This window comes from Camelus ferus, chromosome 17 (assembly GCF_009834535.1).
Source record: "Camelus ferus isolate YT-003-E chromosome 17, BCGSAC_Cfer_1.0, whole genome shotgun sequence".
In the NCBI taxonomy this organism is placed as follows: Eukaryota; Metazoa; Chordata; class Mammalia; order Artiodactyla; family Camelidae; genus Camelus; species Camelus ferus.
In genome coordinates this window covers 31,360,981-31,385,010 of record NC_045712.1, presented here as the reverse complement: position 1 = coordinate 31,385,010, position 24,030 = coordinate 31,360,981, and the positions used below count along the sequence as shown (strand labels likewise).

The window sequence follows — 24,030 nt, the reverse complement described above, 5'->3', positions numbered from 1 at the left end:
ATGCACACTGGGTACAGCCTTCTTCCCCAATTGTACAATTATTATTAGTTTGCTAGAAAGAGGGTCTAAGTTATTAAATTTCCCACTTTCCTGAAATAGGAAAAGAATTTCCTACAGTATAATCATTACAGTAACTTGCAAAACAACCAAAAAAAAAAAAAAGTGCCTTAACCGTTGACTAGAGAGAAATTCTTAAACTGAAACAAAGCATTCTTACTTCCAGATTCTCCCTCTGATACTCCTGGGCGGCCCTCTCCTCGGAGAGCCCACAGCAGCCGTACTCCAGCGGCGTGAACACCACGGTCGGAACGTTCACGTAGTCGCACTGGAAGACAAACAGGTCACAGTCTCGCACCTCAAGACGCTCTGACAGTGAAGATCCACAATGTGCACACGTGTGAACAGAGAGCACAGCTGCCGTCCAGTGAGCACCCGTCACCTCTCAGGGGACCCAGTTACACTGAGCGCACGGCGACCTGGCTCCAGGGCAGGGGCTACGCACGGGCCAGTGATGGAGGCCAGTTCACTGGACACTGGGCCACCCCAGCCTTGTCACATGTCACGTGACCGCACCCCTGTGGGGGTGAGCACTCCTGGGTGGGGTGACTGGCCCGGACCACCGGGGGGATGGCCACGCACATGGGGACTATCACACCACGGGCCAGGATCTCACAAGGCCGAGGCTACAACCAGACCCCTTAGGGCCCCTACAGCCTGAGACGGACCGAGAGGCCGACGCGGGAAGACTGCACAGTGGGAGACCGGGCGTTCGCCTGGGGAAGGCGAGCGTGAGCACAGGGAGCGTCCCCGCCCGGGGGAGGGGGTGTCCCGGGGAGGGCGGGCAGCAGGGACAGCCAGAGGGGAAGGCCACTGTTCTGCCCGCTCCCAGAGCCCCTCAAAGGGCACCTGCCCGCAGCATGCATGTCCCCCAGCCCCGCCAACGAGTACAGGCAACTAGGTCAGGGAGACCTCCAACCCAAAGAAAGTAAGAAGCTGACCAGAAGTCTGAAAGGTGAGCTCTGTCGGTGACCAGTCTGTCTTTTGCAGGATATGCCCCAGAGGCCAGGGGAGAATCCCCGAGGTGCTGAAGCCCCCGGGCGAGGCGCCGGGCCCAGAGCAGCAGTGAGACCCCAGCCCCAGCCAAGCGTTTGTTTCCTTTCCCAGCGCTGCCGCTGTGTGGTTCTCCTTGACTTTTCTGAGGCCTCAGACGCTCGTCAGTCTGCTCATCAACCCCGCCCCCCACGGCTTACTAGGGACCCCCCACCCTCAGCAGGTGCTCTGTCTCCTGCTTCGTAGTAACTGAGGAAAGTCAACAGGAAATTCCTCAACTTCCCCTTTCACCTAAAGCACATTCTCCACAGCCTCCTCCACTTGAACGTGGCCGTGCCTCCGCCCCCGCAGCCTCCCCTTCAGCCCTGCTCCCTTGACCTCCCTCTCCACACACGTGGCTCTGTCTTCCCATCCCTCCGGCCGCGGCCGCCACGGTGAACTTCTGAGGACCCCAGGCAACTGCAGTGCCTCTGCACACCCGAAAGGCTCCTGCCCTGGGGCTGGGGCATCCTCCCTGCCCACCCACAGCCCCGGGCCCCACTAGGGCCAGCAGAGCCTCGGCCCTGGTCACCCCCACCCACCAGCGCCACAGGTGCACGACCTCGCGGGGCCCCTGCATCGGAGACGTGCAGCACACATGTCCCCTACGAAGAGCATGCGCCCAAAACAGCCCACCAGACTGGCTCGTGCAGAGCATCAGAGGAACCCAGAATGCGCAATGCTCTACTAGAAGAGTGGCCTGGGTCCACCAAAAATCACAGTCGTGAAAGAGAAAGCAAACAGACAAACGGGGGACAGAGGCAGGGGCTGCATCGGACTGAAGGGGACGCAGGCGGCAGAGGAGCCAGGTGAGCTGTGTGACTCAAACGCACACCCGGGACACAGACGCCGAGGGGCCAGCATCGCTGCGCCCACCTTCACCTTCTCAACACGTAAGTGCAGCTGTGGTCATGAGGGTGGCCATCCTGGTCCACTGGGGATCCATCACTGACCTCTGCCACTTACTGCAAGAAGCTCAGCAAAAAACCAGCCTAAGCGTTGTAATTCACACACTCAGAAACGGAGAGAGAGCAGACGGAGGCGCCGGCGAAGGCCCGAAGGTAACTGTGACTACTCCCCCCCGCGGTCTGACGTCTTTCTAAATAAAAAGCTGCTGAGGGAAATGACGGTCTTCGGCAGGCCCCACGGCCTGGAGAGGCCACGCCGGCTCTTCCCTGTGCCACCACAGATCTTTCATGATCTGGAACCAGGTGAATTTTCCAGCATCATGCCTAACTGTATTCTGTTGCACCAACGGCTCTGCCTGCATACAGCCCAGCTGCTCGGAGCACCGAGGAGGGACATTCTCTGTGTGGGACGGGACACTGGCATCCTCCCCCACCACCCTCATCTGCTAACACCGCGCAGGGCCACATGCTCCCGAGCCCCACGACGCCCCCATCCAGACAGAATCCACATGCAGAGAAAGGTGCTTTTCTTGTTGCCTTCTTGTGAGAAACGCCCTTGGCCTCAATTTTGAATTGTTGCTCCTTCCACAAGGCCCACCTCACATCTGTGATCGGAGACTACGAGGGCAGAGGAGGTGCCAGAAATCACCTGCTCACACCACCAGCTTCATGGATGGCCATGCTGAGTTCACACGCCGAGCTGGCGAGGGCCAGGGGCTGGACCAGGGCCAGGGGCCCCTCCCGCTCGGTGGCTGTCACCTCCCACTTGGGACACCTTTTCCAATCCCTGCAGCCTGGGAAGCCCCTGGCAACCCCTACATGTCACTCGGCACAACATCTTGCACATACAGATACACACGAAATGTTTATTTAAACCATCAGTAAACAGTTCGTAACTATAAACGATTTATGGGAGAAAGCTTCCCTCGCAAAACAAGCCCACTGTGTCGTCGCCACTAATTTTCTTTAAGTTGCAACTGCGATTTAGACATTATCTCAAAAACAACAGCGAGAAATTTACCTTTTCTAAACAGCCGCCAAAAAGTCTTCGAGCCAGCAGCTTGCCCGCCTGCATGGCCACGGGGGTGAGCTGGGGCTTACCCTCCAGGACGTCCCCGACAGCGTAAACGTAGGGCACGTTGGTCTGTTCCATGTCGTTCACGGGAATTTTGCCATTCCTATCGGATTTTGGAAGGAAGAAATCCATTGTGACAGCACGCTGGGACACACCACCACTCCGGGAGGAAGACTGGCTCCACAGAGGAGGCCCAGGAAGCTCCCGCCCCCCACAGGACCGGGGGCTCTGGGCTGCGGCTGAGGAACCAGGCACACACTCTGGATGCTGGTGGTGCCTCCAGGCTTCCCCAGACTCACACTTACAGCTTCTCTGCTCATAGACATAAACACCATGCTGCCTCACGCAAAGTAGGTGAATATATTTCCACAATCATTTTTTAGTAAAAAAAATGCCTCAGATATTTAAGGAATACAAGAAGAGTTACCCATGGACTAAGGACAAACCTGGACTACAGAGCTGGCACTTATTATAAATAGACGTAAAGCAGTAAAACTCCTGCACCTCAGGGATTACGTGGGGCTTCCAAGAGGTGGTCTGTAGAAGCGCTTTACTTTGTGCCGCGATGGGCGACGACGCCATGGGTACTTACTTCTCATTGATTTTGACACCAATCTTCTCCAACCCGATTCCCTTCGTACAGGAGTCACGACCGATGGCCAGCAGAACCTGGACTTAGAGAGACCAAGAGCACAAGTTACCAGCATCACGGAGGAAACAGGGAGCATCACCGGGGACCCTCCAGGCATTCCAGGGATAATTACAGAACATTAAGGACACCCTATGCCAATAAACCTGACAGCTTAGATGAAACAGATTCCTCGAAAGGCACAATTTACCGAACTTACACACGGACAATTCTGAATAACCCTAGGTCATGGGCTGTACTGTGCCCCCTCCCCAAATTCACATGTTGAAGTCTGAACCCCTGGGACCTCAGAATGTGACTGTGCTTGGAGATGGGGCCTTTACAGAGGCGGTCAAGGCACAACAAGGCTGCTGGGGTGGCCCCAATCGTTTGACTGGTGTCCTTACAGGAAGAGGAGACTGGGACACACAGCACTAACTGTGTGGTGGTCGCAGGAGCATGCAGGGAAGGTGGCCAGTCTGCACGCCAGGACAGAGGCCTCAGAAGACACCACCTGCTGACACCGTGATCTCAGAGGCACGTGGCAGGCCCAGCGCACGTGGCTGCGGCAGCCCTAGCAGAACAGCGCCTCCTCGCTCATCACAGAGGCTCAACTCACAGGTTATCAGCTTCCCGCAAATTACCTCCAGACCCAGACAGCATCACTGGTAAAGTCTACAGAGCACTTAAGGAGTGACACCAAAGGTACCAGACTCCCGGGACGAGGGAGAAGGGGCAGGAGGCCAGCAAAGACACGGCCACAAGCAAACAGGGCGTTAGAAGAAAGAAAGTCAGGCGCCAACCCTCCTTGTAAACACAGACACAGGCTCCTTCACGAAATGGTAGCAGGTAAAACAGAGCAACATGAAAAAAAAGGATAACTGATGGTGACCAAGTGCTGTGTCCCAAAAACACATGTCTGGTTTAACACACAAAAACCAACCAATGCAATTCATCATATTAACAGAACAAAGGAGAAAGCATCTAATCATTCCAACAGACGCGGAAAAAGCACTTGAGAAAACTGAACCCCCTCTGAGGATTTTAGCAGCACCCTCAGCACACTCCAAACAAAAGAACACCCCCCAGCCCGGGAGACGCATCTGCGAAAACCCGCGAGCTTCGGCCCCAGCAGTGACGCGAGGTTCCCACCCAGGGACTGGGCGACATGGAACTCTCCGGGATTCCACTCACCTCAGCTCTGGAGGCTTAGACAAAGCAAGAGAAGAAACAGAGCACACAGACTGGAAAGAAGAAGCAACACTGGGTTTCACTGCAGAATAAGCCCTAAGAAGCCCCAATACTGTCAACATATAAAAAGCACTTATATTTCTACATACTACCAACTAACCATTGAAAATTAGTTTTAAAATACCGCTTACAATAGCTTAAAAATATGAAATGCTTAGAGATAAACTTCACAAAATACATGAAAGGCCTCCAGAGCAAAATCATAAAACATGGCTGAGAGAAGCTAAAGCACTTGTAAATAAATGGAAAGACACACGAGATAGGTTCATGAACTGGGAAAGTCAACACTGTTAAACGCCAGTTCTACCAAATTCATCTACAGCAGCAACTCAATCCCAATCCCAATCCCAGCAGGTTTTACTTTTCTAGAAATTGGCAGCTGTTTTCAAAATTTACACGCAAAGTTGGAGATCCCACCCACCCTGGTCTGAGACTTACCATAAAGCTTCAATGACAAAACGAGGTGGTGCTGGTCCCGGGTCAGAGGGACAGACAGACACACGGTTAAAGGTTACAAGATTTCAACAAAGGCACCCCAGCAATTCGGTGGGGGAAGGGAGTCCTTTCAACAGACGCGCCTGGACACGAACACGGAGAGAGAGGTCCCAACACCCGCCGCACACTGCGAACAAGTTAGTTCAAGGTGAATTACAGACCGAGACACGGAAGATAAACTACGGAGCTTCAGGGAGAAAACACAGGAGAACATCTCCCCGACCTCTGGGTGGAGCACACAGACAGCATCGACCAATAAACCGAGCTTCAGAAAGACTGTAAAACTACTGCTCGTCAGAAGTACCACAGGAAGTAAACAGGCAAGTCCCGCCGAGAGGAATGTTCACACACGTCGCCTGAGAGGCATGGCCCCACGACACGCACCACTCCCGCAGCGAGGGACACAAGCTCAACACCCAGCGAAGACGGGCTGGATGCTCCAACAGACACTTCAAAGGGGAAATATTTCCGTGGCCAAACACACACGTAGTCATCAGGAAGATGCAGACAAACCTCTTTTTGTTAAAGAAAATTGAATATATCTTCATAGAACATTCTAGGCCCAGGTGTTTGCATCAGTGAATTCTATCAAAGAACTAATTCTAACATGACACGAATGCTTCCAGAGACTAGAAAAAGAAGGAACATATTCCAAGCTTCTTTCAAGAGTTAGAATAACCCTGACACCAAAATCTGAAAAGTTCAATACAAGAAAGGAAAACTATAAGCCAGTACAATTCTATGACTGTTGATGCAAAAATTCTAAATAACCAAATCCAACTATATATATATATATATAAAGCATTATTAAGCTGGGTTTATACCAGGAATACAAAGTTGACTGAACATTAAAAAATTAATGTAAGTCAACACACTAACAGATTAAAGAAATTTTTTTCATCATTAACAGCTACAGAAAAGAAATCTTACAGCTAAACATCCACTCTTGACTTTTAATAGACAAACAAACAAAACCCCAAAATAACCAAAAAATACTTAGCAAACAAGAAATAGAAAATGATTTCTTAGGGAGGAGGTTATAGCTCAGTGGTAGGGTATCCCCTTAGCATGAACAAGGTCCTGGGTTCAATCCCCAGTACCTCCATTAAATAATCAATAAACAAACAAATAAATAAACCTAATCACCACCACCCCAAAAAAAGAAAAAAAATTTTTAAAAGAAAATAATTTCTTTAGCTTGTTTAAGAATATCTACCAAAACCCTACAGAAAGTATTACTTTCTGGCATTGGAGCACTGAAAACTTTCCTGCCGACAGAGAACCAGGCAGGAGCGCCCGGCTCTGCACTTCTCCACACCGACTGGAGGCCGAGGGGAGTGCCCCTGTGCGAGAAAAAGAAGGGGAAACGGGAAAGGTGGCAAAACCATCGTTCTCACACACAACATGAACACGTATAAAGAAGACCCCAAATAATCTAAAGATAAATGATCAAATACAAGGTCAGCAAGGTTACCGAACACTCAACCAAACCACACAGATCAGCAGCACTTCTGTATCAGCAACACACAGGTAAAGACAAAGACATGTTTTCAAAAAGCATCCTCTGTAACTACACAAAAATGTGTAAGTGCCTAGACGCAACCCTAGCAGAGGGCGCTTCGACGTCTGCAGAGAACCGCGGGAACTACCGCGGGAACTGCCGCGGACGCCCTACGGAAGAGGGCCTGGACGGCCGGCGGCTGCGGGCACGTCGCGGGCTCCCAGCGGACCCCAGAGGCCACGCGACGCCGATCGAAGTCTCAAAGGCGGTGATCTTAGTCTTGTTTTTGTCATACATATTTTTGGTGTTGGTGACCCTCTTTACATTGTTTACTGTTTTAACCCAAAGAAATCATGTTTTAAGAGTATACAAAACATAAATGCACAGTTTATGTTAAAACTACAAACTAGTTCATAAAAGAAACGCTGGTGCCCAGAGGTCCTCAGCGAGTGAGAACCGCTGGGCTGCCCTGGCTGCTCGCGTTTGGAGCGCGGATTCCCCGGGAGCAGCGCCAAGGCCGTCCGGCCTCTGCTCCAGGCCGCGTTCCGGGCGCAGCTGCACGTCCACGCGGCCGGACTCACCGTGTTATAGACGCCCTCCACCGTCTCCGGACCCTCCGTGGACCTGGCCACCACCTTCAGCTTTCCCGGCGAGCCCTTCTGCAGCTGCAGCACCTGGCGGGGGAAGAGAGCGGCGCCGCCGCCCACGGGTGGTCAGGCGTGCGTGTGCGTGTGCGCGTACGTGTGCACGTGTGTGTGTGTGTGTGTGTGTGCGCGCGCGCGCGCGCGCGCTCAGGTGCGCAGCTGGGCGGACGGGAAGCGGGCCCTAGGCGGGCGCGCTCTGGAGGCAGAAGTGAGTTAGCCGGCCGCCGGCGGCAGCGGGAGGCGCCCTCCCAGGTGTCGGCTGAGGGGTCGCGGGGACCCGGGCCCTTCCTGGGAGCGGAAGTGGGCCCGGAAGGTGGGCGGGGGCTCCGCGCTGTCTGGAGAGGGGCTGGAGTGGAGGCGCTCCCACACGTCTCCACGCCCCCGCCCAGCGGCCCCGCTGGACAGGACGGGGGCCAGCCTGGCTCCGACCACAGTGCCCGCTGCGACCCTGACAGCAGGTTCACGGGGGGCCAGAGGGGAGAGGCAGGGAGCCGCTCGTGTGCGCGTGCGTGTGGCCGGGGCTGGCCGGGGCCAGGCGGGCAGGGGAAGGAGGGTCCCGGGAGTGGGCGCCGGCGGAGTGGGGGGACGCAGGCCCTCGTGCTGTGACAGGAGTGACCAGGGCACAATAAAAGGCTCGGGGAGAGTGGAGCGGAACAGCAGGACCAGGCGTGCCGTCCCGGACTCACCGCCACCGGCACGAACTTCCGCAGGAAGCGCACGCCCAGCCGCTCCAGGGAGGAGCCCAGCCTCTCCGCCATCTCCTGGTCGAAGCCCCGCAGCAGGACGGAGCGCACCATGACCGTGACCTCCAGGCCCAGGCCGGCCAGGAACCCGGCGCACTCCAGGGCCACGTAGGACGCGCCCACCACCAGGGTGGCACCCGGGCAGTAGGGCAGGGAGAAGAGGTCGTCGCTGCCGAGGGAAGGGACCGGGCTCAGTCTGCGGGAGCCTCCACTGTGTGGCCAGCTTGGCTTTTAGCAAATCAAATTAGTGGCCCACCAGCAGAGAGTTTTTAAACTACAAAATGGAGTAGAAGACACCAGACCACATTCTATGAAATGAGAAGAAATTCTGCTTTGTCTGTCTGGTGTGTGTGTGTGTATGAGTACACCGGGACGACCCCCAACAATGTATTTCTTAAAGTGCACCTGGTCAGAAAGGCTTGAAAGCCCTTGTCCCACTTTATGCACCAGGGTCACATGTCCTCTCTGTGGCCGTCCGAGGAAACTCCTGTTACATCTGTGTCAGGATGGCGTGCGTCCCTGGAGTGCTTGGCTGTCATCACAGACACAAACCCTAAAGCTCACCGTGTTCACGTCTTAACTCTGGGCTCCAGGAGGTTTACAGCCAAACTCCCAGGACAACCGCCTGGGAGCCTACAACACACCCATGGGCACCAGTGTGACCTCGTCAGCCAGCCTGTTATCTCTGCCCTGTTACGTTAACTACTTAGCGCCTCGCACTGTGTGTACTTTGTCATCAGTGCTAATCTCCTGTGAAATGAGACGGGGAGACACGTAAACACCATATAGCTCATGGTTGATCTCACCTCGTAATGCAGTATTCTTTAGCTCCTTGGATTCCCAGATACCGCGGCCTCTCCCCTGTTGCTATGACAAATTTGGCAGCAGTATAACACGTTTTCTGTCCTTTTCCATTGGTCGCCTTGAAAACAGAAAAGTAAACTTCACTTTTCAACAACCACCGGAGATTCTGACACCCAGGGCACACTAGTTGCTACCCTTTGGAGACTCCCATCAGCAGGAACACAGGTGCAAAGGCAGTGACGCGTGCAACACCTCCCACACGGAAAACACCGGTCAGCAGGATGGGCGGGGAGCAGCGGGGCCTGGCTGCGGTTGGGAGCAGCCATGGGGGAAGGCGGGCAAAGTGGCGTCTGAGGAACATGAATGCCAGGAAGTGACAGGGAAAAGGGGCACCAGCCACAGGCGAAGTCAGACACAGGTTGGCGCCAAACGTGCAGACTCTTAACACGCTAGCATGAAAATCTGGGCCCTGAGGAATCTACAAAGGTTGGTCCTTGCTGTTTATTTTCAATGACACAAGCAAATCACAATCACAGTTTCATTAAGAATTAAGAACCGATGGGTGGTCTGAACAGTGGATGGAGGGAGGGCCGCCTGGAGGAGGCGCCCGGCAGACCAGCCAGGCTGGAGGGGGCGTCCTGAGCGCAAATGGGAGGGGCAGGCTCTGCACAACCTGAGAATCCAGCGCCCGGCTGGGACTCCCTCCCTGTTCCACGTGGCCACGCACTTTCCCAGTTTTCAGGGACCAGCTGAGACCTTTCTAGAGACAACAGGTGACGAATGACCACAAAGTGACCTGGAACCTGTCCACACCCCATGCTAGCAAAGCAGAGGACAAAAGTCAACTGGACGCTGAGGGTGACATCTGACTGTCTTCCTGATCCTGACTTTAAATGTCTGTGTTCACTTTCCACACATCAGTCTTACAATACACATTGCTACAAATACAAACTATATAAAATACAGTAAGTCAGACTACTACTTTCTTAAATAATTCTGACCATAATTTAATTAAAGGATAAATTAAGCAAAATATGCATTTAAAACCCTCTGATACTAGTTCTTTTATGAATAACATATATTCGAGTTCTAGTTAAGGTTTCATTTTTCAAAAAAATTAGACAGGTAAAATTTTGACCTGTTTAGACTTTTGACCTTTGGACGGCTGAGCGTTTTCCCCAACAAAGCTAACAAAGCCAAAAGGCAAACAATAACTGAAAACCGAGGTTTCTCTCAAGGGCCATTTCTTCCCTGTAGCCAGGGAAGCGGGAGCAGCGCGGGGCCAGCACGAGCAGAGGGGAGGAAGGCGGCCAGTGGGACAGGCCCCCACAGACCTTGACTTTATGGTGCTCCACAAACTCTCCGTGGGCGTTGACGTAGGCCACAGCCTTCTCCCTCAGCGACAGCCTGCAGCCCCAGTTCAGGGAGCCGACGTGGGTCTGCACGGCCTCGGTCAGGGTCCCCCAGTTGTGCTTCACTGGGGAGAAAGCAGGGGGGAAGGTGAGGGGACTGTGCGTTCACCCCAAGCAACACCTAACACACGAGCCATCCTCCGTCTGTACCGTGTTCACAGCAAGATGTGAACAGAAGGTGGTGAGCAGCCTGCACCAGCGAGACAGCCCGCTGGCTGGGACGCGTGCAGGGAAGGAGGGAGGCCACACGGCCCAGATGCACGTCATGCCCCTTCCTAGGACGTCGCCTGGTTCGCATGTGTCCCCGCTCACACCCAGGGCCCGGGGGTGCCGCCCAGCAGTGATGCCCCCACGGCCCTCTTGCCCTCAGACACCTCCTCCCGCCCCCCAGACAGCACTCTTCCAGCCCCTAAAGACCGCGGACCCCGAGGACCTTGGGCACCCTGTGGCTAAATCCACACTTCACGTGCCCTTTAGTTTCCGGTTCTCATGAAAGATACTCTGTGCCAGAAGTTCCAAGACGAGGCCGCACCTCAGGACCCCACCAGCATTTTGGAAGCGCCCCTGTTTCACTGATCTGCCCGGTCCTGCAACATAGCACCGCCTTCCTGAATACTGAGGGAAGCCCTGCGCTCAGCACTTTCTCAAAGCAACGCAGCTTCCCTCACACACTTCTTTTCCAATATGAAATTCAGAGTAATCTGTCAAGTTCCAAAAAGAAAACATTTTTGATATTTTTCTATTTTTGCTGCATTTACATAAACTTTACCAATTAATGCTGAGATAATGTCTTCACAATATGGAAACATCCCTTCCAAAATTGCAGTGTTTTTGTTCTCTTTTGTATTTTCCTTGTATATTGTGTACACCTCGAGTTATTTCTGTTGCAGTTTTCCATTGTAAGTTTATTACTGCTGGTACATAAGAAAGCTGTTGTTTTTTGCACACTCATCTTGTGCACGACCTACCAACCCCACAAGCTCCCGTGCACCCAGGCGTCTGGTGTCTCATTCCTCCTCCTCAGACGTGTGCCCCGGCCACCAGCAGCACCATGTCAGGGTGGCACTCACAGCCCTGACTCCCGACTTCAACTGCAAACACCGCAGGCTCTTCCCCGGTGGATACCTGCTTCTGCATTTTCTTGGTCATGTACAGGAAGCATCAGTTTCTTTATTTCACCTTTTTTTAAAAGCAAGAACGGATGTGAGATTTCCCTGAATGCCCCTGGAGCTGAAGTCCAGGTGGGCCGCTGTGTGGTTTTCCACGATCCTACGATGGCCCCTCACGTGGACTCCTCGCCTCCCCAGGTGCGCCCCCGGCGGTCACGGGGCTCTCAGGACGCCCTGGACGGGGCTGGCTGATGGTTTTTCTAGAGTTTTGGCATGTCTGTGGGCCTTAGTTTTCCATTTTTACACTATCTTTCTGTATCATATGTCAACTAAAAAAATGAATTTTTTTCCTTTTTCTAAGGTCTACAACAGTTTAAATTATAGAGACAGATCTGTTCCTTGAAGATTTGAAACAATTTACTTGTAAATCTGTGGCATCTTGGGGAATGAGTTGTCCTTAGACAAGGTTTTCTTGATGACTCAGGTCAATTCTAGTCATTCATTTTCCCGGGAGACACTCTTCACTGAGATTTAAAATTCTCACCACTGGTCTGGTGTGATCTCGTCTGTCTGTGGTTAGGTTCCTCTCCTCACACCTAACGTGTGCTTGTTAGACTCCCCCCTAGTTACAGGAGAGTCTTGATCAGATTTGCCAAAGAGCTGCCTGCTTTATTTGTATTTTCAAATATACTCCCAACTTTGTTACCAGTTCTCCTCGGGGCGGGTGCGACTTGGCTGACTCTTGGGTCTCATCTGGCAGTTGCTCACTCCGCCTCTCTGCTGCCAACACCATCGTTTTAGTTTGCGTTTCCCTGGCCTGTCTTTTCCCATCACCAAAAATCTTCTGGTTTAAAAACTGAAAATTCCTGTATTTTCAACAGTTCTCTCCTTTGGTTTTAGGCGTGTGTCCCGTCAACACATGTGGAAGAACTCTGCTGCTCGCCCAGAGTCCGGCCCACTCGAGGTGGCCTCACGTCTGAGTCGTAGTCTGCGTCTGCTTTACACTTACACGCTGTTTCTTTGCACACTGCCCTGCCTCTGGGGCCGCTGATGCCACCTGCAAGCTCTATCCCGACACCCTGCGGGCGCCCTACACTTACACCTGTGCCCTCGCGTCACGAGCGACAGCATCCACAGGGCCTCCCGGGACAAGGTCTCGCTGCCCCTTCCCTCCTCCAGCCTCCCAGACTCTCCCGGCCGCCACTGAGCCCCAAAGGCCACGTGGCAGCAGGCCAGGCACCCCAGAACCGCATCGCAAAATTAACTCACAAGTCTTCTGTACACGGGGAACTTCAGGAAGCCAACGCGAGACTTCACCCACTCAAGGGAACTGGTTTATCAGAGACATGAGGCACAAGGCGAGTTCGGGAACACTGACCGGCCCCTCCCCGCAGCGCAGCCGGGGCAAGGCTGGTGTGGACGGAGGGCCTCTCCCCCTGCAGGGGTGCCCATGTGTCCTCCCCATCACTTCAGAAACAGGGAGTGAGCATCTTTAACGTTGAAGAGACTCAGCCACCTACCAGCCAAATGCACCTCATTCCAACCCCATTCTGTCCAGACTGCACGCAGCGTTTCACTCGTCAGTCCTCTTCCTCGACTCCCTAGGCCCCAGATCCGGCCCCAACACCACCCTGCTTCCTGCCCGCCCCCTCGGGCATGAGCGCGGCTGAGGCTGCGTCCGTTCTCTGCCTTGTCCCCCAGATGCTCCGGGCCGTCACAGCGGCTGCTGACACCTGCACCCTCCCGCACGCCAAGGCTCCACGGCCAGGCCGCTCCAGGCCTCTCTCCAGCCAAAACCACCTAGACACCCCACCCCGCCAGGATGCTCCCCGTGGGCCTCCCCAGAAATTAAACTGCCCAGTGCAGGGGGCCTCAGTTTGTCTACAACCAGCTGACACTGCAGTATGACCATAAGCCCCCGTGGAGCTGACCGTCTGGGGACATGTGGCCACAGGGAACCCACTGTGCTGGGCTCCCCCAAACCCACCCGTTTCACCCAGCCCCTCCCTCCCTCCCTTCCACAACTGAATCAGCACACTGGATCCACAGGGTCACAATCCCTGGGGGAGGAGACAAGTCGCTGTAATTTTTTTTAAAAGTCCACACATTCTTCTAATGACACAATCACCTGTGCATATATAAGCCGCCAACGCCACGCCTTAAACCCTCTAAATCCACCCGCCTCTCAGGCCTCGTCCCTGCGCCGGTGACGCAGCTGCGCCCACCTCCCTCCTTGTCCCTGGACCCCCCACCCCCAGCCTTCTTCCTTCCTCTCACTGGCCTTGGGGTCAATGTTAAGCCCTTCAGGTGGCACTAGAGACTCGGCTCCCCCACACTGCCTGCCGTTCCCTGCATCTTCACGGTGTGGGTCCACTGCTCCTGTCTCGAGTGTCCTACTTCTCTGTGACCTTTGAGACGCAGCTCAAGGGTCACCTCCGCTCCTCAAGGATCCCAAGTGGCCCCAGGTAGATGCTCAAAACCTCAGCACGAATGACAGGGCACTGAGTCCCCCCTCGCTGCTCCAGGGCAGCAGTGAGCGGGTCCTCACCTCTGCACTCTCAGGGCCTCGCCAGAGGGTGTTTATTGGTGACTTTGTTTTCTGCCTTTCATTAACCAAAGACACATAAATGCTGATAGAAAAAAAAACCCCAGCGTCCTCACAGCAACAAACAAATCCACACAGTGATGCTCACTCCTCTCGTTTCTTTGTGCCTGAAAGAAACCTGAGAACAGGGACTCCTCCCTCTCGGATCCTGCTGGGGTTCAGGATGGCGTGGCGGCCACGGCTCCCTCCCCAGGGCTCAGGCCGTGAGGGGCTGGAACCCACACCCGTGGGTGCTCGGGGACCAGCTGGCACACGGGGCCCCCAATGAGAGCTTATTAGACTAATTTCAAACTCAGCTATGGAAATAAACCAGCAAGTGTTTCCGAGAAACCCAGCCTTCCTTCTTTTCTCCCGATCAGCATTTTATGCACCGTCACCCACCTTGTTGACTGAACTCCCAGCCAAACCTCCTCGAGTCGGTCAGCGCCTGTCCCAGGAGGGCGGCCTGGTGCATCAGCTTCTTCGGGACACAGCCGACATTCACACAAGTCCCACCAAGGCCTGGGGAAGAGGCAAGAGTCTCAACACTGTGTGTGCATGTGTGTGTGGTTTTACACACGTGCAGAGTGGGTGTTACTAAAACACAGAAACGACAAGCTCGAGCGGTTGTGGGTCCACATGACACCCACAACAAGATTCACTGAACTTGCTGACCCGGGTCCAGGAAGGAGGCACCAGGCCAGGCTGAACGCGGGCGCACACGTGAACAGCCTTCCGGGGACAGAGTCCCAGTCTCTCACTCAGGTCTGACCTGCAAGGGATCGGGACCAGGTCAGACTAGTGAGGCCAGGACTGCGGCTTCAGCCTTCACTTCCATCACCCCCACTCCCCTGAGACTGCAGGGCCGCTGCCAGCTGCCGGGTAACATCCACCCAAATCTCCAACAACCTGGCACAAGAGAAGAGACCCTCCCAGATCACAGGCTCCCAGGTGATCAGGCTAAATGGGCTGATTCTGGGCAGGAGGGAGGAGGACGGGGGAGGGAAAAAAGACGAGTGGACAAACCCCACAGAAATTATGAGAAAAATCACATAGGTTAGCTCTACTATATGAAATACCAGGCTACATTTTTTTGAGTAAGTTTTGAACTTTCAAAAACAACTTTCAGGCTTTGTAGGGGTTCTGGCAGGAACCAGGTGGCAGACAGGTGAGCACAGTCCGCAGGGATCATTGCAGCGGAGGCAGGAGGAGCAGGTGGGCGAGGGGGCCGTCCCAGCCCCAAGAGAGGGGCCAGGGCCCGGGGAGTGCCGCCCACCAAGGCACGTCTGTGGGGACAGACCAGCGGCCGCCCCGGGGGATATGACCCCACTCCACGCCCCTCCCAGCACCCTGACGGCCCCGCTCGACCAGAAGCCAGAGGGCACACCCCCCAACTTGTCAGCCTTCTGGGAGCGCAGGAAATACCCAGCACAAAACCGATGCATCCTCTCCTGCAGTGAAAAGAACACGGGCAGGTGAGCAACTCGGTCCACAGCAGAGTCCCAGGGCAGGAGCTCACCCGCAGGGACCACACGCAACAACCCGACTGACCAACTGCAGCCACTGATGCAGGAACACAGAGAGGCATCAGGGCCAACTTAGGTGAGCAGGACGCGGCAACCCCGTGACCACAACTGTGAAAACACTGACGTGTGCACCAACGTTACTCTGGCAGAAGTGCTGGAGTACTGCGGAGTGGAATCTCTTCTTTTTGCAAAATCTCCCTTAATTACTTTCAAATTATCTTCCCAACTTCTCTGGTTAACGATGTGACCTGAGGTTCAGTCTCCTCACCCCAGAAATAGGCTGGCTACACTTCTGAGGCTGAGCCAGCTATCAAAGCAACAGGGAGCGCGCTTACCCCACGACGTGCCCTGCGGTGACGGGGCCACGAAGTCCAGCACCATAACCTTCCTCCCCAGAATGGCAGCTTCCTATGGAAAAGGCCACATGGAAGTTTCCCCGGCACTCCCCCAGCCTGTCCCGCCCCTAAAGGAAAAGACTGTGCTCTGACAGTCTCTCCTCTTCACGAAACCAGCTATTACAACAAGAGCTCAGACCGTCCCATCAGGAAAACTACCTCCGGCTTTCACCTCCTTCCTACCTGCGCACATGCAAGGCCGCCAGAGCCACCGCCAATGACAATGAGGTCGTAGTCGTAGGCTGGGTCTTCCTGAAGGAGCTTCTGCAGTAAGCCGCTCTGATGTGCCTGAGGGTCAGTCCCAGAGAGAACACAATGACTGGCTTTGAAACGTCTCTTTGCACCCTGTGCTTAATCAGCATACATTCTTTCACAGAACCGTGGAAACAACTGGCCTACAGTTCACGTAAGCTGGAACTGCGAACTTATCTGGGTGGTGCTCAACTAGTTGCAACAGACGCCAGAGCACACGTTTCTGCTCTGTTACCTGACCGCGAGGCTTGTGTCACACGGCGGAGAGGCCACAGCCTCGCGTCCGCGTCAGACGAGCTCACTTCTGAGCTCAAAGCTCAATCGTCAAAATACTACAACCAAGTCCAGTTCGGCAGCCCAGTGCCACTTCGCAGACCTTCCCACTCGCTTCTCCTGCACAAGTCTCTACTTTGAAAACAATTCTCGGGCGTTGTCAGCAGGATGTGCACTTTGAATTTTTTCCTTGTTTCTCATAAACGGACCTAAACGTTGCAGCTTGCTGTGAACTTTCTACACAACACTAAACTTTGTCTCTTCTCTGGGGAAGGGTCAGTAGGCTGGTCCCGGTCCCCCTGCTCGGCCCTCCTTGTGGTCAGAAGCAGCTCAGATGCGGCTGGAGGCCCCACGTCTGCATGGAGTCAGCCACAGGCCCGTCTCAGTGGCTTCAGGCCCAGCGGTCCTGTGCAGTGGGAGTGCCCCGGACCCCAGACTAGCAGATCCGGGTGGTCCCCAGAGGCCGGCGGCCTCCTCACCCTCAGGTGCCCTTGGGGAAACTGCCTCTGAAACAGCTCTGCCCAAGGTAATACCTTCGGTCTCGAAGTGGAACTGGCATCTGCGCAGCCCACGCCCACCTGCGACAGCGCGTTCCAGGCGGGGACTCGCAAGACCAGCACCTGCGAGGGTGCTCAGGGCTGTGACCGCGGTGCTCACCCCCCACTGAGCTGGGGTACAGCCTCCAGGACCGATAAAGCAGACTGTCCGTCTCCAGATGCCGAAGCTGACTGACCCCGGATGGACCCACAGCGTGGGCAATCCTTTCTCCCAACAATGATACGATTCTTAATTAAAATCTAAGTGTGAGTATTTGATCCGCCCCTGATGACCTCCACTTGCACACATACATAAAGGGTAGGATATAAGAGCAGACTTTTAATAAAAGAAAATAACCAGTTAAAATAAGGACATTATTTCATAAATACCAACTCTTATCTGTCTCTACTTAACTGAACGGCTGCTGCTCATTTCTGTACTCCAGGGATCAGGAGGTCACAGCTTTGCAAAGCTTGCAGGGTCAGCAGCCTTGGCAGGAGCCCCACACACCCTGGACAGTGTCGGCTGACCCCCCTCACCAACTCCCCCAAACCTTCAGGAGGAAAGCAGCCTTGTTCCCGTTCCCATCAGAGGACAGCGCAGGACGGCCCCTCCGCATGTCCTGCAGCCTCACTCAAAACTTTCTTCTCAGCTTCTGAAGTTTGCCTTGGTAGAAAAGCTAACTTCCCTTAAAGCATCAAGATTATCTGATAATCATCCCACACGCTTTTGATTTTACGAGCTCCAAGAGACAAATGAATAGACTTTTAAAAACTATTTCCTTCCCTTTTAAATACTTTTTAAAAACAAAAACTGAACACGCAGCATTCAAGAACACATGATACTATCACCTGGAAAGTCCGGTCGCACCCACCCACGTGCACTTTATTCACAAAGATGTTGGGCACGGTGTTCTGATGAGTGATCTCCGACAGCACTTCCTGAACGCTGGCCCCATTGTCTATGGAAGAAGATTAAATACGTAAAGACACTGAAAAGGATCCAACCTTCGTGAGCTGAACTGGGGCGTTAGGACATGCAGATGCTCACAGGTGCACATCCACAAGGGTTAGCACGTGACAGACACAAGTTCACTCAGTGAGGACTCGAGGGGACACCCAGGTATTCAGAGGAAGCCTTAAAGAACACAGACCAGTCTACTGACTCTTTTTAAGATGAACTGCTTCTAAATTAAGTCTGGTTTATACTTCAATAATGAGGCCGAAACACATCGGAATGCTCTTTAAAGAGCAAATATGAGAAAAGTCTGCTTCAACAGTAACAATTCAGAAAACACTTCCTACAATTACATTAGAAAAATCTTTACGGTCATAGTCCAAAAGGTATCCTCCACCCCTTGGAACGGGACCACAACTGCTTGAGACTTCCTACTCGGTATACTCTTTAAAAAAGTCTCAGAAAGGCAAGAACGTTTTTCTCATTAAAGAGACTTGGCTAAAAGGAGGTGAGGTCCCGTGAAGAGGAGATCAGTGTCCTCTCCACGACGGCCCCGCCCTGCAGAACCCCTGCCTGTGCAAAGCACGCAGACGACAAGAAATCAAAGCAGACAGCTGGACACCAGCCCTGAGCGCTGCCCCCTCCACCCCCCGCCATGGGTCCGGGCAATACAATCAGGAAATCAGGGCAGATTCATTTCACTGATTGCAGCTTCCTCGGTTTTGCTAGAAAGTTGGCAGATGCGTGTGAAATGCCTGAAGTATTTCCAGGCTTCTACATCTTCCTTCTATTCCCTCTCCCCAAATACAAAAAAACAAACATATAAACAAAATATCTACACCAAATTCTTTCCATGTAAGAGGTTCATTTTCTGTGTGGTTGAATGCGGATGAAAACAGTGCACGTACCCAAAGACACAAGAGCAAACTGAATTCAACAAGGCAAACAGAAAGAAGTCAATCTTGCTGATTTCAACACAAACAACAGCATGTAAACCATTCTACTTACCAACTTGATCAAGTTCCAAGATATTACATTCGACTCCCAAGGAAGAGAAGAGTTCTTTAACCTGCAACAAACACGCAGCTGAGTTTCAATCCCAGACTCAGAGTGGCTGTGAGACACGGGCATCATAACAGGGGCGACCCACCAGGTGTCGGTCAGGAGCATAAGCTCTGGTCAGCGCTTCCCCTCCCTCTTCGCCTCTTCCCAGAATCACCCCAGCCCACATCTTTCCTTCTTTTACAGTCTGCATCCCTGACTTCCAAATCTGTAACTTTTGCCCAAGACCCTTTTCTGAACTTAAGACAGGCAACATTTCTCCCCCCGGGTGTCCACAGGCACCTCCCAAGTACAACTCACCTTTTTCCACATTCCTTTTTCTCTTTCTGCATTTTCTTTCGATTGTCATTAAACCATTCAACAAATATTTATCCATCCAACACCTGCTGTGGGTCGTCCATTGTTCCACACACTCAGGATGTGACAATGAACAAGACACGACCCCTGCCCTTTACCCACGCTGCAGGGAAACAGACGAGGAAGCTGACAATTCCACCCTGTCCTCATTCACCAGCTGCCGGACACGAAGCCCTAGATCCTTGCTACCCAAGCAGGGGACAGAGGACCAGCAGCAGGATGTCTCCAGGATAACTTGTCAGACACGTGGAATCGGGCCTGGGTGCAAACCTGCCAAACACTGATGCGAGTCACCCTGAGGCCTCCCGCTCCTGCACCCTCTTCCTACCCACACCGACTCCCACCCACCCACTCACTTACCGAGTCTCAACAAGCCTCTGTGCTAACCTAGCTCATCTTCAGTTCCCCACAGCTGCCACCTGGAGCCAGCAAGACCTGCTACTGGGACTTCTGTGCCAACCTGAGTTCTCCTGCATCCAGGGGTGCCCCCCCGCTCTCTAACCTGCAGGCAGAGATGTCCTTTAGAGCCCGCTTTCACCCCTACTCGAACTCTGTGAGGCCCGAGGCCCTCAAGGTAGAGCCCAGAGGATGGAGGCACGAGGCGCTCGGCAGACCTCCCTGGCAACTGGTGAAAGCTTTTCAAAACCAGTCATTTAAAGTCTCTGGGAACTGAGGGCACCCAGCGTCTAAGGACACACTTACCCTACAGGCTCTGCTCAACACTGGTCAGAGCAGGGAGAGTGCGAGCACCTTCCCTTCTCTGCCCGGGGCAGTGCGGCCCCACGGGGACAGGCCACCGTCATTTCTCAGCGTCCCCACAGCTCTGAGGGAAAAGCCGCCTTCCTCCACCCACCCCCACCCATAAATCAGAGCCTCTACTGCAGGCGCAAATACCAGGGCCCTGACCACCCCGGCCCTGACCCACTCGCAGGGCGAGGGTCTAGGCTGGGAGAGAAGTCCAGAAAACCGGAGGCTACAGTCCCAGCCAGAGTCTGCTCATAAGCAGGGATGTCACTCCAACAGCAGGGAGTCACTGTCCCCAGCCCCAGCGCTGGAGCAAGGCCAGGGCAGCAGGTAAACCATAAGAGCAGAGAACTCCAAACTCCATCTGAAGGAGCTGATGGTATTTGAAACAGACTGTGGGAAGTTCAAGTGCCCTGAAAACAATGGGGGTTTCAGTGGTGAGCAGTTAAGAGGAGGCTGGAAGGCCCATCCCAGCAACAAGCTAAACCGGGAGCCAGCTGGTTTATCAGAGAGCCAGGAAAGACGTACCGAAGCACAATCCTTCTAGGGTCAGAGCAAACCACAAATTTGCCTCAAAAACTGCCTCTGCAAAGGGGCCCAGGTTTAACCGGATCGAGGCATGGAACAGTGCACACCTCAGGCGCTGTCAGAGCAACAGAGCAACCGGCCCGCAGTGAGTGGGGCCTAGCACCGGGCAAGGTCCTGACAGAGCCCAGCTAGCGCCTGTCACCCCAGAGAGGCTGTGCAGACCCTCTGAGGACCGTCAGAGGTTCATCTTCAGGTACAAACAAACTTCCCCTCAACAATCCAGCGAACTCACTGAAAAGAGAGAAACAAGCAAACAAAAACAAGCCACAGAGGAGGAGGGCCCAGTACCTGGAGCCTCAACTGTCCAGGTGTCCACAAAATGCCCAGACAGACAAAGAAACAGGAAAGTGATACACAGGGCTAAAGCAGTCTGCAGACCTGCCTCTGAGGGCTCCCAAACACCACGCTGAGTCAGCAAAGTAGCCACACGTGTGAGTGTGTCTGAGGGACTGAAGACACCATCCCTCAGGAGGTGGAGGAGGTCTGACAGAGTCTCATTCAGGAGAAGAGATCAATGACAAGAAAGAACTACAGAAAGGGACCAACTGGAAATTATGGGATTGCAGGAAAGCACAATGGATAAAATCAAAAGCCCCCCAACGGCATCTCACGGTAGGTCTGAACTGGAGAGTCACACAGCCGAGGACACACGCACAGAGACATCTTTAATCATCAGGGACATGCAACTCAAACCGAATGAGACACCACCTCACATCCACTAGGATAACTACTACCAAAACAAAAATACAAAAAACCAGGGAATAGCAAGTGTTGGCAAGGATGTGAAGAAACTGAAACCTTTGGGCATTGTTGGTGGGAATGAAAAACAGTGTGGCCACTACGGAAAACAGCATGGTCATTCCTCAAAAAATTAAAAACACATAGAAACGTCATATGAGCCAGCAATGCCACCTCTGGGTACACACCCAAAAGAATTGAAAGAAGAAACTCAAACAGGTATTTGTATACCTACATTCCCACCAGCAATATTCACAACAGCCAAAAGATGGAAACGACCCAAGTGTTCATCAACAGAGGAAGTATAAACTAAATCGGGCCCATTCACACAATGGAATATTATTCAGCCTTGAAAAGAGAGGCAACTCTGACACACGCAACAACATGGATGAACCTTGAGGACAACAGGCTAAATGAAATAAGCCGGTCACAAAAGGACACATACTGCACATTTATATGAGGTCCCTAGAGCGGTCAGATTCATAGAGACAGGAAGCAGGATGTCAGCTCCAAGTCCAGGGGGAACAAAGCTGGGGAGTGTGAAAAGCGCACGGGCAAACCTTCAGGAACTAGAACAGGAGAGGGTATTTACGACCTCCGAGTAGACACAGACTTCTGAAATAAGATGCAAAAAGCACAAACCAGAAAAGAAAAAGAGTGACAGAATCAACTACATTAAACTTCCAAACTTCAGTTAACCAAATGATCCCATAAGGAGAGTGACAAGAAAGCCAGATCTGGGATTTTCCATTACATATAACCAAAGGATTAGTATCCAAAATACATAAAGAAAGCCTACAATTCAATGCCAAAAATAAAAATAAAACAATCTAATAGAGAAATAGGCAAAACCCCTGAACTTCTGCAGAAGAGGAAACTCAAATGGACCTGTAAACACACAAAGAGATCTTCACCTTCACTGGGGAAATGCAAAACTAAAACCAGGATGAAATACCATTTGCCAGATGGCTAAATTAAATATATCCACGGTTGCCAGGGATGCAGAGCAAGGGGAACTGTCAACACACCCCAGTGGGAGGGCACGCTGGTAAGACCCCGTGGAAAAACCCAAAACCCTTGGCATCACCTAGTCAAGGTAGAAATCCTGTGTCCTCTGCCTTCCAGCAACGCCGGAACAGGCACAGCCATATTGTCTGTAAGAGGAAAACACGGCAAAAACAGAACCGATATACTGTGGTACGACTGTCCTCAGAAATAGCACAGTAGTGAGAATTAACAAACCAGTTACAGGTACTAACACACATGAATCTCCGAACCTTAACCGTTGACGAAAAGGTGCAGAATACAAACGCAAGAGTCTACTGACACAAGGTACCAAAGCAAACCTGAAGGGACAAAACTGTCCAAGGATGTGTAGTATTTGGTAAAACCAGGAAGAGAAGCGAGCAATTCCGGAGAGGTTTCCCCGCGGGGAGGGAGGAGTAGGAGGTCGGGGAGGCACGGGGGCACCCACAGGAGTCTAGCCCCACCGGGGACCCCAGACGCGTCACGCGCTGGACCACACGCCGTGACCCTGGCGCGGGGCTGGACCGCGGCCGCGACGTCCCGCCCCCGCCCCGCGTGCGTCCTCGGCCTCGACTGCACGGCGCACGGCTCGCACGGCCAGTCCTGACAACGCGGGCCTGTCTCAGACTCCCGGCCCCGCGCGCCCCCCGCACACCGTCCGCTCGGCCCGGCTCCGGCCTCTCCCCACGGCTCTCCTCCTCCCCGACCCCCGCCCACGCCGACAGGCTCGCGGCCCGGTCCGGAGGCCGGAGGCCCGACCGCGCGGCCGGTGTCGCCTGCGGGAGCGGGTCCGCACGCGAGGGCGGAACGGACGGGCGCGGGCGCGGGCCCGGAGCCGGGACGGCGGGCGGGGACGGACCAGCGGCCCGGGGCCTGCCGCCTACCCGCGCGCTGTGCGGACAGTAGCTCTTGCTGAAGATGACCACTCGGTGGCCCTCGATGAGGTCCAGCAGGCGGCGCCGCAGCTCCTCACGGGCCGCGGAGGACAGGCGGCTGGTCTCGGGGGCCGACGGGCGGGCTCGGCGCCCCGGCGGGGACAGCACGGACACGCCGCGGACACTGCCGAGCCGGCGGTTGGGGGTGGCGCCCCTCACCGGCCCCGGCGACATCTGCGCCCGCGAAGGCGGCGGCGGCGGCGGCGGCTGCGCCAGGGCCGCGGTGTAGCTCCCGGCGGGGCCGGGCCTGCGCAGGGACCATACAAGGGCGGCGGCGGAGCTGACTGGGGTTACGGCCGCGAGCCCGGCTCCGCCCCGCCCCCGGCTCCGCCCCGCCCCCGGCTCCGCCCCGCCCCCGGCTCCGCCCCGCCCCCGGCTCCGCCCCGCCCCCGGCGCA

At 54.1% G+C, this 24,030-nt stretch overlaps 1 protein-coding gene across 6 annotated transcripts in view; it reads right to left on the bottom strand.

Annotated features, from left to right (window-relative positions):
* Window positions 1-23,938, bottom strand: part of TXNRD3 (thioredoxin reductase 3) — a 38,613-nt gene extending 14,675 nt beyond the window's left edge. For 5 of the 6 annotated variants that reach the window (XM_032458815.1, XM_032458814.1, XM_032458813.1 and 2 more), the window contains exons 1-13: window positions 23,583-23,938; window positions 19,192-19,252; window positions 18,078-18,187; window positions 16,348-16,452; window positions 16,105-16,177; window positions 14,646-14,765; window positions 10,473-10,615; window positions 9,141-9,256; window positions 8,278-8,503; window positions 7,529-7,621; window positions 3,665-3,741; window positions 3,019-3,175; window positions 218-325 (exon numbers count right to left, since the gene is read on the bottom strand). In XM_032458815.1, the coding sequence (XP_032314706.1) occupies window positions 218-325; window positions 3,019-3,175; window positions 3,665-3,741; window positions 7,529-7,621; window positions 8,278-8,503; window positions 9,141-9,256; window positions 10,473-10,615; window positions 14,646-14,765; window positions 16,105-16,177; window positions 16,348-16,452; window positions 18,078-18,187; window positions 19,192-19,252; window positions 23,583-23,807 (1,614 nt within the window). In that variant the 5' untranslated portion in view covers window positions 23,808-23,938. Of the gene's footprint in view, window positions 1-217; window positions 326-3,018; window positions 3,176-3,664; window positions 3,742-7,528; window positions 7,622-8,277; window positions 8,504-9,140; window positions 9,257-10,472; window positions 10,616-14,645; window positions 14,766-16,104; window positions 16,178-16,347; window positions 16,453-18,077; window positions 18,188-19,191; window positions 19,253-19,545; window positions 19,873-19,962; window positions 23,368-23,582 lie in introns of those variants that run through there. The other variant, XM_032458817.1, reaches the window with a different exon arrangement.
* Window positions 23,939-24,030: the final 92 nt, after the last annotated feature.